General features: G+C 41.8%; 1 protein-coding gene across 2 annotated transcripts in view; it reads left to right on the top strand.

Annotated features, from left to right (window-relative positions):
- LOC122942325 (pulmonary surfactant-associated protein A-like) overlaps positions 1-18,811 on the top strand; it is a 125,168-nt gene that overhangs the window by 81,171 nt on the left and 25,186 nt on the right. For both annotated transcript variants that reach the window (XM_044299884.1, XM_044299883.1), the window contains exon 4: positions 14,888-14,974. In XM_044299884.1, the coding sequence (XP_044155819.1) occupies positions 14,888-14,974 (87 nt within the window). The remainder of the gene's footprint in view (positions 1-14,887; positions 14,975-18,811) is intronic.

Raw genomic sequence — 18,811 nt, 5'->3', positions numbered from 1 at the left:
CCGGACAGTGGAATGGCTGATTTCAAAATCTTTTGAGATCTTTTTAAATCCCTTCCCAGACTCATAGGCTGCTACAATCTTTTTTCTGAAGTCCTCTGACAGCTCTTTTGCTCTCACCATGGTGCTCACTCTCACTTCAACAGTCAGGAGCACACCAAACTAAATGTCTGAGGTTTAAATAGGGCAAGCCTCATTCAACATGCAGAGTAACGATCTACTAATTATGTGCACCTGGTGTGATATACCTGTGTGAGATCTGAGCCAATTTAAGAGGGAATACATGTGAGGGTGTCCTATCTTTTTCCTCAGTTAGAATAGGCATTTTTGTAGAATGACATTTACAGAAGATCTTGAAAAGACTTTTCTTCAGTTTTCTTTGTTTAGTTGGATTACTTTAATCTCTCTGTATTGTTGAAACGGAGATGAAATAACCTTTTATTAAAAATGTTACAAAAAACCACATGCTTTCAAAGGGTGTCCTAATTTTTTCACATAACTGTATATCTAGGCATGTAAGGACCTTCCACAAGGGAGACCCCATTGGTTAAGCTTCTGGGGTGTGTGCAAAAAGACGCTTGGAGCACGCAGAGGGAATTTGGATAGAATTCTCCTCCAAGAGGAAACAAGATGGATTTACCGTCTTGACAGTCTCAGTCGAAAAGGCATCAATGAAGTCTTTACTTTTTCTTCATTTTTAGAATAATTACCTGCACGGTTTTCCTTAATATGATCAATATGTAGTTTGGTGAGCAGAAGTAAACAGTGTTATGGGGTAGTATAGTTACCATCAGATGTGGTGAGACCTCAGTGCTCACCCACTGCGCCATGAATGTCACTATTCTTGGTGTGAGACGTTGGCAAAGTATCACCATTACTATGCAATGTAACTTGCGGTAGTTCTAGTCCACACACATGCGCAGCAGTGTCCAGTGATGCCAAAAATCAAGTGCAAACGCAGGCGCAGTGATACAAAGTGGCAAGTCTTGTATTTTAAGTGTAAGGGCAGGCGCAGTAAGGGATATGCATCCACCGTTAAAATAAGTGCAAGCACAGGCGCATTAGTGAGTGGATATGTTTGGATTGTTCTAAGTTTCTGCGCAGTCGCATCAAGGTGGAGCGATTTGTTAATTTGTCAAAGTGCACACGTAGGCGCATTATGAGAGAGGCACCCTATCTATATACTAAGTGCCTGCCCAGTCGCATTCGCCTGTTATCTGGGAAGATAATTATCACATAGAGTGGCGTTACCTACGGTGGCCAAAGTCCGAAGTGCAGACGCAGTAAGCGACAGCTTCTTGCCCGAACAGTGTCAAGTTCCTGCGCAAGCGCGCTATTGTAGAGCGAGATGTCCCTTATTATAATTTTTTTTTTTAAAGGTAGGGAGGAAAAGAAAGGGGGAAAGGTAAGAGACAGGGGAAGGGAAGAAGAAAGAAAAAAGAAGGAAAGGAAGGAAAGGAAAAAGGAAAAAAAGGGAAAGAGAGGGAAGGAGAAAGGAGAAAAAAAAAAAAGGAGGAAAAAAGAGAGGAAGAGAAAAAAATAAAAAATAAAAAAAAAATAAAGAATTTTTATTTTTTCCCCCGGAATAATATTTTTTTTATTTTTTTTTATTTCTCAAGTACACACGCAGGCGCCCTATGAGAGAGGTGCCCCAGCCACATTCTAAGTCCCCACGCAGTCGCAGAGCCCTGATATAATGGTCTGGTAAGGTAAGGCTTGGTGCAGGGGGCATGTGCACATTTGACGTATCTGAACACTGCCACATGGATGATGCCAGTGGAGCGTCAGAGGCAACTTACAGGCCGTTCCTTGGCTACTTGCATCTATCTGATACTCACCTACAAGTACACTCTAATGTGATTGGTCTTGTTAACACGCCTCCAATCACGTGACTGCCTTTTTAAGGTCCTCAAACAGCTCTTCATTCAATTCTGTCCGTTACCCCTGATGAAGCCAGATTAGCTGGCGAAACATGTTGGGGGACAGTCTCATGTTTTAGGTTCTGAGATCTTTGTCAGTGTCAGCTTTCAGTAAGATTGCTATAGCAAGTCTTCAACACATTTAGTGTCTGCATGTGGAATCTTCCATGGCGAAATAGATAGTATGATACTACATGTGTCTGTGAATACAGCAATATAGTGTGTGAATGAATGGGATGTGCACCTCAGGTTCACATGCTAGTTAGGACATTACTGCTGAAATACTGACAGAAAGTTTTAACTTGGTAGTGCTCACATTTATTTCACTCAGGAATCTTAGTAGACTTAATAAAAGTTAAGTTTTATTATCTGGGATAAGAGCGCTTTGAATTGTTTGTTTAATGTAATGATGGACGGGCCTTTTACTGGAATACAGAATGATGATTGCAGTTTATGTATATATATACTGTGACATAGCGAGGGGTTTTATCTGGGAAGGCAGGTATTTTCCTCCCAACATGTGCGGCTGGACTGGTTTCCAGCCAGGTGAGGTCAAATACGGACCGGAGTTTAAGTGCCGGTCCAGATTTTGGCAGCACCTGGCTGTCCTTTAATAGGCAGCTGGGCTCAGCAGCTGAGTCTGTTTTTGGGATCTGAGGCTTTGTGCTGTGCTGGAGAGCTGAGAGCCGCACGCTGGGGAAACAGGCCTCCTATAGCCTGCTGTGGACCGCTGAAGATAGAACTGCCAACAAGGTGATTTTTGTTCTGTGGACTTTCCATTGTGTGAACTAACACCAAAACTGCAAAGTGTTGTTTTCCCTTTCATCCTCCATGACGGCATACCATGAGAGATGACCCGCCTCCAACCAGGTAGGGACAGGAAGTATAAATTTGACTCTCCTCCGGCTCCTCCTCAGTGTCTTCCTGTCCCTCCAGGTAGGAGATAGGGTTTTCCCTTATGGTTGCGGACCATGAAGAATGAAGAGGATCACCATGTGAGTCCGAGCCCTAGTTGGGTAATGGGCCATGAGAACATGTCTCTTACCTGCTGCTAAGCACAGGCAGACAGGTCCACATGGGGCCGGACACTCATGGAGTCCCTCCGGTCAGTCACCAAGCTCCACACTGCGATCCGGCATGGCTGGCACTCACAGTGTCGTCACCGGAAGTGGACTCGCTCCATGCGTTCCACGATGCAATCCACGGCTTACTTCAGGTATGGGGCCTGAGAGCACTTCCGGCGTTGGATTGCATGCCGGGGATGGCGAGAGATACAAAAATCGCGAAGGATTATGACGGAGGTCGTCCTCTGATCTGAGGTCTTAAAGTAAAAATTATTTAGAAAGGGGGAAGTAAGTGTGGCTGTTACACTAAACATGCTGGATCCAAGTGGAGTTATGGAGACCACTCAGGGATCTAAACCTGTGAGTAATGTTACCAGGACAAGGGTTAAACAGTATATTCTGTAATTAACCCATACGTGTCTCCCTTTCTTTCTGTATGTTTGCAGAGTGAGAAAGAGGTTGCTCAGAAAGTTAAAACTAGTCAGAGGGCAAAAAAGTGCAGTATTTGTTCTGTTAAACTTTCAGATTCCTATACTAGGAAAGTTTGTGAAAAATGTACTGACAATATTTCAAAAGATTTAGTTCCGTCTTTAAAAGAAGAACTTAAAAATACGATCAGAGAAGAAATCAGGTCTGCTATGTCAGATCCCTCGATAATTCCTCCCTGCTCCAAACAGGCGCAGGGACCAGCGACAAAAACGTCTGATTCAGATTTAGAGGAAGATTCAGAATCAGGAGAACTAGGTTCCGGAGATTCTTCTGGATCTGATTAAGAATTTAAAAATTATCTTTTTTCATCAGAGGATACCAGAGAATTAATTAAAGCTGTTAGGGCCACTATGGATCTTTCTGAGGAAATGGTCCGCAGATCAGTCCACGATGAAATGTTTAGTGGCTTTGAACAGAGGTCTAACCAAGGTTTTCCAGTACATAAAAATATGCATGATCTAGTTAAAAGAAAATGGAGGTCCCCGGATAGGAAATTGTACATTCCTAAAACAATAAGACAACTGCTTCCTTTTTCTAGTGAAGATGAGGCCCTATTAACGACTTGTCCTAAGATAGACGTTTCCCTATCTAAATTAGTGAAAGGTCCCAATGCCTTACCGTTTGAGGATATGGGATCCTTAAGGGATCCCATGGATAAAAAGACGGATCAAACTCTCAAAAAGACATGGGAAGCTTGTGCTGCCCTGTTTAAACCAAACCTAGCTGCAACATCAGTATCCAGGTCTCTAAAGAAATGGCTCATGCAATTAGAATCCTTACTGAAAAACTGTAATACATATGATAGTCTAAAACAGGGATGCTTAACCTGTGGCCCTCCAGATGTTGCAAAACTACAACTCCCAACATTCCTGGACAGCCTACAGCTATTGGAGCATGCTGGGAGTTGTAGTTTTGCAACAGCTGGAGGGCGGCAGGTTGGGCATCCCTGGTCTAAAAGATTCCTTTCCACTATTAATTAAAGCTGTGGATTTTTTTATCTGATTCCACTGCAGAATCAGTCAGGATAGCTGCAAAGGCAACTGGGTTAGCGGTTGTAGCAAGGAGATCCCTCTGGGTAAAGTCCTGGTCGGGAGAGGTCAGTTCAAAACTGAAGTTATGTACCTTGCCTTTTCATGGGAATTTGTTATTTGGAGAGGATTTAGAATCTATCCTAGAAAAGGCTTCCGACTCAAAGAAAACCTTTCCCAGGGACTCCGGGAAAAGGAAATTCCCCTTTCGGAGAGTTAAAAAAGGAATTCCCTTTTAAACGAAGAAAACGAATACAGATTATGGCTGGTTAAGGGAAAAAAAAACAGAAGAGTAGAGGATACTTGTTCACTACAAAGAATACAGAACCGTCATAGCAATGACACCAGATCTCAGGTAGGAGGAAGATTAAGCTTTTTTCTAGACTATTGGGCAATGATTACAACAAACCCTTTGTCTTAAATATAGTATCAGAAGGCTACAAAATTGTGTTCCGTCTTCCTCCTCCCTCAAATATTTTCAGGGTAACTCCAGTTCAAAGAACAACCATAGTTCAAACAAATCTGGAAGAAGGGATTCGGAAGCTACTGGCTCAAAAGGCCATAATTCCGGTTCCCCATTCTCAAAAAGGTCAGGGATATAATTTAACCGTATTTCTAGTAAAAAAAAAAGCCAGACGGGAAATTTCGGTTAATAATAAACCTAAAAAACTTGCACAAGTTCATAGAATACAGCAAATTCAAAATGGAAACAATAAGATCAACTGTGAATCTGCTAAAAAAAAGGGAGACTTCTTGGCCTCCATAGACCTAAGAGAGGCATACTACCATATTCCGGTATGCAAACAGTCTAAAAAATTCCTGCGGATAGCGGTCTATTTGGGGAAAGATCTTCTCCATTTTCAATTCAAGGTATTACCTTTTGGCATAACCTCAGCCCCCAGAATCTTCACGAAGGTGATGCTGGAGCTGGTGGCGCACTTGAGAAGGAGAAACATCCTGATTGTCCCTTATCTAGATGACCTACTGATAGCAGGCGAGACAAGACAGTCCCTAGAGAACAATCTCTTGGTTACCTGTCAGACGCTGTATCTGGTGGGAAGGCTAATAAATTGGGAAAAGTCAAAACCAGTCCCATCCCAGGAAATAATTTTCTTGGGCCTCTCCCTAGACACCACTCGTCAGAGGACGTCTCTTACAGAGCAAAAAGTGTCTGGAGTGGTAGAAAAAGTCACAAAGTTTCAAAGCCATCCGTCTTCTATGATACGAGAAGCTATGAAACTACTAGGGACTTTAACTTCTTGCATCCCTGCAGTAAAATGGGCTCAGTTCCACTCTCGAACTCTGCAACATTGGGTATTAACCTGCTGGGACAGAAACCAGAGTTCACTGGAACAAACAGTTCTGATTCCCTTAGCAGTAAACCAGTCTTCAGTGGTGGAAACAAGTAAATCACCTATGTCAGGGAATTCCATGGAATTCGGAGGATCAGGTGTTCATCACAACAGACTCAAGTCCTTGGGGTTGGGGAGCGCATTGCTCTCAACTCTATTTCCAAGGGGCCTGGGCAGACCACCAAAAAACTTGGTCATCAAACCAGAAGGAATTGATGGCAGTTTGGGAGACAATAAAAGTTGCGAGTCAATACATAAGAGGAAAGGATGTTCAAATAAGATCCGACAATACAACAGTGGTGGCATATTTAAATCATCAAGGTGGAACAAGGAGCCAATGCCTGAGCCAGATAACAGAAAAAAAAAATCCTGGGCAGAAGAAAATATAAGATCCCTTTCATCAGTCCATTTAAAAGGAAGCTTAAATGTAAAAGCAGACTTCCTAAGCAGGGTAAAGATAAAACAAACAAAATGAAGTTTGAAGGAGCAAGTTTTTCGCCAAATAACAAAAAAATGGGAGGTTCCCCGGATAGATCTCTTTGCGTCAGCCACAAACGCAAAGGTGGGTCGTTTTCTTTCCCTCAATCCAAAAGACGGAAACGAAGGGATAGATGCCTTATCAATAAAATGGGATTTTCATCTGGCTTACGCCTTCCCCCCTCTGCAACTAATATCTCGAATGATAAAGATGATAAGGCAAGACAGGGCTCATGTTATCCTGATAGCCCCCTTATGGCCCCAAAAAAATCACGGTTTCCACTGTTAAAGATCATGTCCATTCAAAGTCCATGGATTCTTCCTTGGGAGCAGGATTTGTTGTCGCAGGGACCAGTTCACCATCCCGAGGTGGAAAGGCTGCATATGGCAGCCTGGAACCTGAAAGGATGATTCTAAAAGCTAGAGGCCTGTCAGATCCTGTCATCAATACTATGACGGCCAGTAGAAAGGAGATAACTTAAAAAATCTATGGTAAAGTGTGGAGAACTTTTAATACCTGGTGTATGAAAGAGAAAGTATCCCCTGAAAAATTTTCAGTTCTTTCAGTTCTAGGCTTTTTACAATCCGGGCTGGAGAAAGGTCTACGTCCCAATACACTAAGGGTTGACGTGTCGGCTCTTAGTGCAGTTTTTGATGAGAAAATTGCCAATCATTCTTGGAGTATCAGATTCCTAAAAGGGGCAGACCGAGACCATCGTTGAGATCCACGACTCCCCCCTGGGATCTCAATGTGGTTTTATCAGGCTTAATAGAATGTCCTTTTGAACCCTTGTCAAATGTCTCAGTAAAATATATAACACTAAAAACCCTGTTCTTAGTGGCAATTACGTGAGCTCGCAGGGTTAGTGAAATCCAGGCCCTAAAGATTAATGAGCCTTTCTGCGTTATTTCTTTGGATAGAATTACGTTTAAATTGGATAACTCCTTCCTTCCCAAAGTTGTGTCTAATTCCACAGGCAAGAAGAAATCTTGGTTCCCTCATTTTGTGACGACCCAAAAACAGAAGGAGAGGAAAGGTTTCATAAATTGGATGTACGCAGAGCAGGTCTAATATATTTAGAAGCCACAAAAACCTTCAGAAAGAGGGACTCTATTTGTTCAGTTTGTTGGTACAAATAAGGGGCAGAGAGAGACAAAAAATACTGTTTCCAGATGGATTAAAACGGCGATTTCAGAATCATATAAAGCGCTAGGGAAATCACCTCCTGAAACCTTTACAGCGCATTCTACAAGATCAGTTTCTGCCTCTTCACTAGAACAGATCTGTAGGGTGGCCACTTGGTCTAGCCCTAATACATTTATCAAACATTACAGAGTCCATGTTAAGGCAGGTCAAGATCTAGCCTTTGGGAGGAAAGTTCTTCAAGCTATAATCCCCCCCTAGTTGTTTAATATGTTACAGTTGCAAGAAAAAGTATGTGAACCCTTTGGAATGATATGGATTTCTGTACAAATTGGTCATAAAATGTGGTCTGATCCTCATCTAAGTCAAAACAATAGACAATCACAGTCTGCTTAAACTAATAACACACAAATAATTAAATGTTACCATGTTTTTATTGACCACACCATGTAGACATTTACAGTGCAGGTGGAAAAAGTATGTGAACCCTTGGCTTTAATAACTGTTTGAACCTCATTTGGCAGCAATAACTTCAACCAAGCGTTTCCTGTAGTTGCAGATCAGACGTGCACAACGGTCAGGAGTAATTCTTGACCATTCCTCTTTACAGAACTGTTCCAGTTCAGCAATATTCTTAGGATGTCTGGTGTGAATCGCTTTCTTGAGGTCATGCCACAGCATGTCAATCGGAATGAGGTCAGGACTCTGATTGGGCCACTCCAGAAGGCATATTTTCTTCTGTCTAAGCCATTCTGTTGTTGATTTACTTCTATACTTTGGGTCGTTGTCCTGTTGCAACACCCATCTTCTGTTGAGCTTCAGCTGGTGGACAGATGGCCTTAAGTTCTCCTGCAAAATATCTTGATAAACTTTGGAATTCATTTTTCTCTCGATGATAGCAATCCGTCCAGGCCCTGATGCAGCAAAGCAACCCTAAACCATGATGCCCCACCACCATGCTTCACAGTTGGGATGAGGTTTTAATGTTGGTGTGCTGTGCCTCTTTTTCTCCACACATAGTGTTGTGTGTTTCATCCAAACAACTCAACTTTGGTTTCATCTGCCCACATAATATTTTGCCAGTACTGCCTAGGAACATCCAGGTGCTCTTGTGCAAACTGTAAAAGTACAGCAATGTTTTTTTTTGAACAGCAGTGGCTTCCTCTATGGTATCCTCCCATGAAATCCATTCTAGTAGATTCGCTAACAGGGATGTTAGCATATGCCAGAGACTTTTGTAAGTCTTTAGCTGACACTCTAGGATTCTTCTTCACCTCATCATTGAGCAGTCTGCGCTGTGATCTTGCAGTCATCTTTACAGGACAGCTACTCCGAGGGAGAGTAGCACCAGTGCTGAACTTTCTCCATTTATAGACAATTTATCTTACCGTGGACTGATTAACAGCAAGGCTTTTGGAGATACTTTTACAACTCTTTCCAGCTTTATGCAAGTCAACAATTCTTAATCGTAGGTCTTCTGAGAGCTCATTTGTGCGAGCCATCATTCACATCAGACAATGCTTCTTGTGAAAAGCAAACCCAGAACTGGTGTGATTTTATAAGGCAGGGCAGCTGTAACCAACACCTTGAATCTCATCTTATTGATTGGACTCCAGTTGGCTGACATCTAACTCAAATTAGCTCTTGGAGATCTCATTAGTCTAGGGGTTCACATACTTTCTCCACCTGCACTGTGAATGTTTACATGGTGTGTTCAATAAAAACATGGTAACATTTAACTCTTTGTGTGTTATTAGTTTAATCAGACAGTGATTGTCTATTGTTGTGACTTAAATGAAGAAGATCAGAACACATGTTATGACCAATTTGTGCAGAAATCCATATCATTCCAAAGGGTTCACAAACTTTTTCTTGCAACTGTATTCCTTCCCACGTGCATAACCTTACAATTGTCAGTGTTAAACCTCATCTGCTACTTTTCTGCCCAAGCCTCCAATCTATTCAGATCCATCTGTAGCAGTATACTGTCCTCTTCCATGTTAATTACTTTACACAGTTTAGTGTCATCTGCAAAAATTTTAATTTTACTGTGCAAGCCTTCTACAAGATCATTACTAAATATATTGCAGAGAATAGGGCCCTATACTAACCCCTGAGGTACCCCACTAGTGACAGTGACCCAATATGAGTGTGTACTAGAGATGGCCTTGCGGTTCGTCCGGAGGTCGTTTTGCAGCGAACTTTGCGTGTTCGCGATTCGCCGAACATGCGAACATATGGAGAAATTCGTGCCCGCCATATTCTTTTACATTGTGAACAACTTTGACCCATGACACATCCATCAGGTGGTACAGGACAGCCAATTGAGACATTTCAGCACATGGACATACCCCCTACTTTATAAATAAACCTGATCTGGCTGCCATTTTACATTCAGTGTTTTGCCAGCGTAAGGAGGGGTTGCTGTGTGGAGCAGGGACAGGCTGTTAGGGACACCAAACGCTATCCAACAAAAGTCATTTTAAGCACTTGTATAGGTGTGCTATCGATGTGTGATACACAGAGGGGTGCAATATACTTATAATATACTTTTATAATGCGTCCAAAACACATAGATCTATATAGTGATCACCTGGAAGTCGGGGGCCTAGGGGCTAAGGGCTTACTAGGGCTATTTTTATATAGGGTAAGGTTCCAGACGGGGTCGCTCTTATCAGGGCGGGTGGTCTGTGGTTAGGCTATCAGGGCCAGAATAGCACCCCCCTGTAGGGCAATTTCAGGGACAGTTCTTTGCCCACCCTGTCCTTCAATACCATATCATCATCTAGCCCAGGGATGGATGTTTTTTTGCTTTCCCTCCTGGATTCATCGATGTGCACTGGAACCCCCCGGATTGTGGTAGGACATATGGCTTCTGATTCGGTGCCGCCGAGCACCTGATTTAGTGCCGCCGAGCACTTGTTATTGCCTACCACATCTATGCTTTTTGGTTAACTTTAATAATTTCTTTTATTTTAATTTTGAGAAATATCTTTTCCATTCACGCGTTCGCAAAATGGGTCCGCATCCGTTCCACAATTTTGCGGAACGGGTGCAGACCCATTCATTTTCAATGGGGCCGGAATGTGCTGTCCGCATCTGCTGATCCGCACTTCAGCATCTGTGCTTCCGTTTCCGCAAAAAAACATGTCCTATTTTTGTCCACAATTGCAGACAAGATTAGGCATTTTCTATTATAGTGCCGGCGATGTCCAGTCCACAAATTGCGGAATGCACATTGACGGTGTCCGTGTTTTGCGGATCCGCAAAACACTTACGGACGTGTGAATGGACCCTCATAGTAAAATTATTAAAGGTTACGTTTTATCTTTATGTATATTCTAATGGATTGCCTTCCTTGTACAATGTTTTCTATCACTGAGCCAGTTACTTACCCACATACAGACATTTTCTCCCAGTACAAGCATTCTCATTTTATATACTAACCTTTTATGCGGTACAGTGTCAAATGCTTTGGAGAAGTCCAGATATAAAACATACATTGATTTGCCACTTTCAAGTCTAGAACGTACCTCCTTATTGAAACTGATAAAATTAGTTTAACATGACCAATCCCTCATGAAGCCATGCTGATATGGCATTATTTGGCTTATTTTAATTGCAGTACTCCAAGATAGCATCTATTATAAAACATTTAAACAGTTTACCCATGACAGATGTTAAACTTACCGTCCTATAGTTTCCAAGCTCTGTTTTTGGACCCTTTTCGAATTTTGGCACCACATTTGCTATGTGCCAATCCTGTGGAATACTCCCTGTCAGTATAGAGTCCTTAAATATCAGAAATAAGGGTCTGGCTATGACATTACCTAATTATCTTAAGATTTGGGGGTGTTTGCCATCTGGTCCTGGTGATTTGTCCATTTTAATATTTTTAAGACACTGCTGTACTTCTTCCTGGGTCAGACAGGGCACTTTTAAAGGGGGATTTACTTTTACATTCTGCATTTCATCTGACAGTTTATTTCCCTCAGTGAATACAGTAGAGAAAAAAATATTTAATAGCTTTGTTTTCTCCTCATCGCTATCTGCAACTCCCCCCTAATTACTCACCTTCAGATTTATATTTTTTACCATTTATATAATTAAAGAACATTTTAGGGATAGTTTTGCTCTCTTTGGCAGTTAATCTCTCGGTCTCTAGTTTGGTTGCTTTAATTTGTTTTTACATATTCAATTATTTTTCTTATAGTTTTTCAGTGCTTCCTCGCTACCCTCTGTTTTAGTGATTTAATTGCTTTATGTTTGTAATTTATTGCTTTACAGTTCTATTTTATTGTTCCTTAAACTTTTACAGTTGCAAGAAAAAGTATGTGAACCCTTTGGCACAAATTGGTCATAAAATGTGATCTGATCTTCATCTAAGTCACAACAATAGACAGTAACAGTCTGCTTAAACTAAAACACACAAAGATTTAAATGTTACCATGTTTTTATTAAACACACCATGTAAACATTCACAGTGTAGGTGGAAAAAGTATGTGAACCCCTAGACTAATGACATCTCCAAGAGCTAATTGGAGTGAGGTGTAAGCCAACTGGAGTCCAATCAATGAGATGAGATTGGAGGTGTTGGTTATAGCCGCCCTGCCCTATAAAAAACACACACCAGTTCTGGGTTTGCTTTTCACAAGAAGCATTGCCTGATGTGAATGATGCCTCGCACAAAAGAGCTCTCAGAAGACCTACGATTAAGAATTGTTCACTTGCATAACGCTGGAAAGGGTTATAAAAGTATATCCAAAAGCCTTGCAGTTCATCAGTTCATTTACAGTTTGCACAAGAGCACCTGGATGTTCCACAGCAGTACTGGCAAAATATTCAGTGGACAGATGAAACCAAAGTTGAGTTGTTTGGAAGAAACACACAACACTATGTGTGGAGAAAAAGAGGCACAGCACACCAACATCAAAACCTCATCCCAATTGTGAAGTATCGTGGTGGGGGCATCATGTTTTAGGGCTGCTTTGCTGCGTCAGGGCCTGGACGTATTGCTATCAAAGTAAAAATTAATTCCAAAGTTTATCAAGACATTTTGCAGGGGAACTTAAGGCCATCTGTCCACCAGCTGAAGCTCAACAGAAGATGGATGTTGCAACAGGACAACGACCCAAAGCATAGAAGTAAATCAACAACAGAATGGCTTAAGCAGAAGAAAATGCGCCTTCTGGAGTGGCCCAGTCAGAATTCTGACCTCAACCTGATTGAGATGCTGTGGCATGACCTAAAGAAAGCGATTCACACCAGACATCCCAAGAATATTGCTGAACTGAAACAGTTCTGTAAAGAGGAATGGTCAGGAATTACGTCTGACCGTTGTGCACGTCTGATCTGCAACTACAGGAAATGTTTGATTGAAGTTATTGCTGCCAAAGGAGGTTCAACCAGTTATTAAATCCAAGAGTTCACATACTTTTTCCACCTGCACTGTGAATGTTTACATAGTGTGTTCAATAAAAACATGGTAACATTTAATTCTTTGTGTGTTATTAGTTTAAGCAGACTGTGATTGTCTATTGTTGGGATTTAGATGAAGATCAGATCACATTTTATGACCAATTTGTGCAGAAATCCATATCATTCCAAAAGGGTTAACATACTTTTTATTGCAACTGTATTCCCGTAAGGTATGTACCCCTCACAATTAGATTTTAGGATGGTTTTAAAAATATCCTAATTTGTGACTGTATTTTAATTTTTGAGGACTTTGTCCCAGTTAGTTAGGCCCATGGCTTAGATGAAAAAATGTAGCTTTTTGAAGTTTGCTATTTTTGTTCCTCCTTTAAGAAATATTCTTTTGAATGACAATTGGAAGTTTATTACTTTATGTTCACCATTTCCCACCTGCACATCTGTTGTTCTGTAAGGTCTATTGGTTAATACTAAGTCCAGTGTGGCCATCCCTCTAGTTGGGTCCTGAATCAGTTTGGAAAGGTAGTTGTTTTTGGTTATTGCAAAGAACCTATTTCCTTTATGATATGTACAGGTTTTAGTTTCTCAGCCTATATCTGGGTACTTGAAGTCCCCCAAAATGACAACCTTATTATAATTTGCCACTTCGTCTATTTTGTTTAGAAGTAGATTTTATGTGGACTCTGGTAAATTAGGTGGCTTATAATAAACTCCTATTAGGATTTTATTCTCGTTTTTTCCTCCATGTATTTCTACCCACAGTCACTCATCATGTACATGTCCCTCACTTATATCTTCCCGGAGTGTGGGCTTTAGATAAGACTTTAGATAAAGGCAGACCCCTCCCCCTCTCCGGTTTTGACGATCCTTTTGAAACAGAGTGTAACGCTGTACGTTAACCGCCTAGTCTTAGCTTAGCCATGTCTCAGTTATTCCTACTATGTCATAGTCCTCCTCACACATCACTAATTCCAGTTCACCAGTTTTATTAGTCAGGCTTCTGGCATTAGTATTCATACAATTAAGAGTTTTATGTATATTTTTTACCCTACACCTTTCCTTCTGAACTGTTCCAGTTCCACTACCTCCCCTCAGGTCTCTATCTGCACTATCTTCCCCTTGTATAATGTAATTACCCTTCCCCCCAGTGTCCCTTAAACACTCCTCCAACCTTCTAGCCATCTTCTCCCCCAACACAGCTGCCCCTTACTTATTGAGGTGCAGCCCATCCCTACGACAGAGCCTGTAGCCGACAGAGAAGTATCATTTAATTTATTTTTTAAATTGTTTGCAAACAGTAAAACGCTTTAATCTGGCTCTCAAATGCCGCGATCAGTGATGGACACGGCATCTGTGGGGTTCAATGACGGGGGGTCGGTGCAGTCGCCCTTCTGTCATTGCACCTGCTATTTACAAAGAAATATGCTTTGTCACAAAGTAATTTTTTGGTAAAATTTGGCGAAGCAGCCGAATTGCATTTTTGGAGAACTTCATTCATCTCTAGTATTAATTTCACAGTTAGTCAATGCATGAAAAGCCTCTTTGATTTTGCATCTAACCTGGTCATATGCACACAGGCCACCTGTTCATACAGGTGCATAAACTGTTACAGTGCATTGATTACAGTTTTCTATTGTAATGAGCTGTATACCATCATACAACATACATTAACTGATTTTTATCCTAAGGATGCCTACAACGAGACCTCACAACTCAATCTCTTGGTGCATGCTCCCTAATAGTGTGGCACCAGGTGAAGTGAGTTTACACATAGAGTGGTACTATGACAGCACTGATACTGTATGGGCACAGAAGCTGTGCCCACAGGGTCAGGAGTTGAATCAGATAAAGTGTATTGTAAATCTACTTGTCCTGGGATATGTTAAGTGGTTTATAAATATGTTGTTATTATTAGCAAACCATATGTAGTTGAAATTAAAGTTTACACAAAATACTATTCTTCTAAATGTCTCTTCCTTTACAGCATTGCTTACAAATATACAAAACAAATTATCATCTCTTGAAGCCCAGGTGAATCAAATGCAGCTCATTACATCAGCGAGGACTAAAGGTTTGCCCAGTTATAATGTATACTTTTGTCATGTTAACAATCAGCTTCAGTATTCAAATTAATGAAAAGTTTAAGAGAAACTTCAGTAGGCAGTATGAAATAGTTGCCATTGCTGCTACTGCAGGTAGCGGTCCATTATAAAGGGGTTTCCCAAGAACTAGGGATGAGCGAACTCGAACTGTATAGTTCGGGTTCGTACCGAATTTTGGGGTGTCCGTGACACGGACCCGAACCCGGACATTTTCGTAAAAGTCCGGGTTCGGGTTCGGTGTTCGTCGCTTTCTTGGCGCTTTTGTGACGCTTTCTTGGCGCTTTTTGAAAGGCTGCAAAGCAGCCAATCAACAAGCGTCATACTACTTGCCCCAAGAGGCCATCACAGCCATGCCTACTATTGGCATGGCTGTGATTGGCCAGAGCACCATGTGACCCAGCCTCTATTTAAGCTGGAGTCACATAGCGCCGCCCGTCACTCTGCTCTGATTAGCGTAGGGAGAGGTTGCGGCTGCGACAGTAGGGCGAGATTAGGCAGATTAACTCCTCCAAAGGACTTGATTAACTGATCGATCTGCAGCTGTGGATCATTGAGCTGCTGATCCTCAATTGCTCACTGTTTTTAGGCTGCCCAGACCGTTTGTCAGTCACATTTTTCTGGGGTGATCGGCGGCCATTTTGTGTCTTGTGGTGCGCCAGCACAAGCTGCGACCAAGTGCATTTAACCCTCAATGGTGTGGTTGTTTTTTGGCTAAAGCCTACATCAGGGTGAAGCTGTCACACCAAGTGCATTTAACCAGCAATAGTCTGTTTATTTTTTGGCCATATACTACATCAGGGGCAAGCTGCGCCTGTCACCAAGTGCATTTAACCCTCAATGGTGCGTTTGTTTTTTGGCTAAAGCCTACATCAGGGTGAAGCTGTCACACCAAGTGCATTTAACCAGCAATAGTCTGTTTATTTTTTGGCCATATACTACATCAGGGGCAAGCTGCGCCCGTCACCAAGTGCATTTAACCCTCAGTAGTGTGGTTGGTCAAGCTATCACACCAAGTGCATTTAACCAGCAATAGTCTGTTCATTTTTTGGCCATATACTAAATCAGGGGCAAGCTGCGCCCGTCACCAAGTGCATTTAACCAGCAATAGTCTGTTCATTTTTTGGCCATATACTACATCAGGGGCAAGCTGCGCCCGTCACCAAGTGCATTTAACCCTCAGTAGTGTGGTTGGTCAAGCTGTGACACCAAGTGCATTTAGCCAGCAATAGTCTGTTCATTTTTTGGCCATATACTACATCAGGGGCAAGCTGCGCCCATCACCAAGTGCATTTAACCAGCAATAGTGTGGTTATTTTTTGGCCATATCCCAGTCTAATTCTGTCACTAAATCCATACCGGTCACCCAGCGCCTAAATACTAGGCCTCAAATTTATATCCCGCTAAATCTCTCGTTACCGCTGTCCTGTTGTGGCTGGGAAAGTTATTTAGTGTCCGTCAAAGCAAATTTTTTGTTCTGGGTTGAAATACAATTCCCAATTTAGCAATTTAAAAATTTAGTGGTTTCTGCTGTATCAGAGCTATTTGAAATCTATCCCTAAAAGGGTATATAATATTCAAGGTGCACATAGGGTCATTCAGAATAACTTCACACACCCGCTACTGTGCATTTCCAAGTCTAATTCTGTCACTAAACCCATACCTGTCACCCAGCGCCTAAATACTAGGCCTCAAATTCATATCCAGCTAAATCTGTCGTTAGTGCTGTAGCTGGGCGAGTTATTTAGTGTCCGTTCAAGCACATTTCTTGTTCTGGGTTGAAATACAATTCCCAATTTAGCAATTTCATAATTTAGTGGTTTCTGCTATATCAGAGCTATTTGAAATCTATCCCTAAAAGGGTAGATCATATTGAAGGTGCACATAGGGACATTCAGAATAACTTCACACACCCGCTACTGTGCATTTCCAAGTCTAATTCTGTCACTAAACCCATACCTGTCACCCAGCGCCTAAATACTAGGCCTCAAATTTATATCCAGCTAAATCTGTCCTTAGTGCTGTAGCTAAGCGAGTTATTTAGTGTCCGTTCAAGCACATTTTTTGTTCTGGGTTGAAATACAATTCCCAATTTAGCAATTTCATAATTTAGTGGTTTCTGCTATATCAGAGCTATTTGAAATCTATCCCTAAAAGGGTATATAATATTCAAGGTGCACATTGGGTCATTCAGAATAACTTCACACACACCCGCTACTGTGTATTTCCAAGTCTAATTCTGTCACTAAACCCATACCTGTCACCCAGCGCCTAAATACTAGGCCTCAAATTTATATCCAGCTAAATCTGTCCTTAGTGCTGTAGCTGGGCGAGTTATTTAGTGTCCGTTCAAGCACATTTCTTGTTCTGGGTTGAAATACAATTCCCAATTTAGCAATTTCATAATTTAGTGGTTTCTGCTATATCAGAGCTATTTGAAATCTATCCCTAAAAGGGTAGATCATATTGAAGGTGCACATAGGGACATTCAGAATAACTTCACACACCCGCTACTGTGCATTTCCAAGTCTAATTCTGTCACTAAACCCATACCTGTCACCCAGCGCCTAAATACTAGGCCTCAAATTTATATCCAGCTAAATCTGTCCTTAGTGCTGTAGCTGGGCGAGTTATTTAGTGTCCGTTCAAGCACATTTCTTGTTCTGGGTTGAAATACAATTCCCAATTTAGCAATTTCATAATTTAGTGGTTTCTGCTATATCAGAGCTATTTGAAATCTATCCCTAAAAGGGTATATAATATTCAAGGTGCACATTGGGTCATTCAGAATAACTTCACACACACCCGCTACTGTGTATTTCCAAGTCTAATTCTGTCACTAAACCCATACCTGTCACCCAGCGCCTAAATACTAGGCCTCAAATTTATATCCTGCTAAATCTCTCGTTAACGCTGTCCTGTTGTGGCTGGGAAAGTTATTTAGTGTCCGTCAAAGCACATTTTTTGTTCTGGGTTGAAATACAATTCCCAATTTAGCAATTTCATAATTTAGTGGTTTCTGCTATATCAGAGCTATTTGAAATCTATCCCTAAAAGGGTATATAATATTCAAGGTGCACATTGGGTCATTCAGAATAACTTCACACACACACGCTTCTGTGCATTTCCAAGTCTAATTCTGTCACTAAATCCATACCGGTCACCCAGCGCCTAAATACTAGGCCTCAAATTTATATCCCGCTGAATTTGAATACAATACATTGGGCCAAATAATATATTTGTTGTTGTGGTGAACCATAACAATGAGAAAAACATCTAGTAAGGGACGCGGACGTGGACATGGTCGTGGTGGTGTTAGTGGACCCTCTGGTGCTGGGAGAGGACGTGGCCGTTCTGCCACATCCACACGTCCTAGTGTACCAACTACCTCAGGTCCCAGTAGCCGCCAGAATTTACAGCGATATATGGTGGGGCCCAATGCCGTTCTAAGGATGGTAAGGCCTGAGCAGGTACAGGCATTAGTCAATTGGGTGGCCGACAGTGGATCCAGCACGTTCACATTATCTCCCACCCAGTCTTCTGCAGAAAGCGCACAGATGGCGCCTGAAAACCAACCCCATCAGTCTGTCACATCACCCCCATGCATACCAGGGAAACTGTCTCAGCCTCAAGTTATGCAGCAGTCTCTTATGCTGTTTGAAGACTCCGCTGGCAGGGTTTCCCAAGGGCATCCACCTAGCCCTTCCCCAGCGGTGAAAGACATAGAATGCACTGACGCACAACCACTTATGTTTCCTGATGATGAGGACATGGGAATACCACCTCAGTATGTCTCTGATGACGAAACA

The sequence above is a fragment of the Bufo gargarizans genome, chromosome 6 (genome assembly GCF_014858855.1).
Source record: "Bufo gargarizans isolate SCDJY-AF-19 chromosome 6, ASM1485885v1, whole genome shotgun sequence".
Classification (NCBI taxonomy): domain Eukaryota; kingdom Metazoa; phylum Chordata; class Amphibia; order Anura; family Bufonidae; genus Bufo; species Bufo gargarizans.
This window is presented reverse-complemented; position numbering and strand designations above follow the sequence as displayed.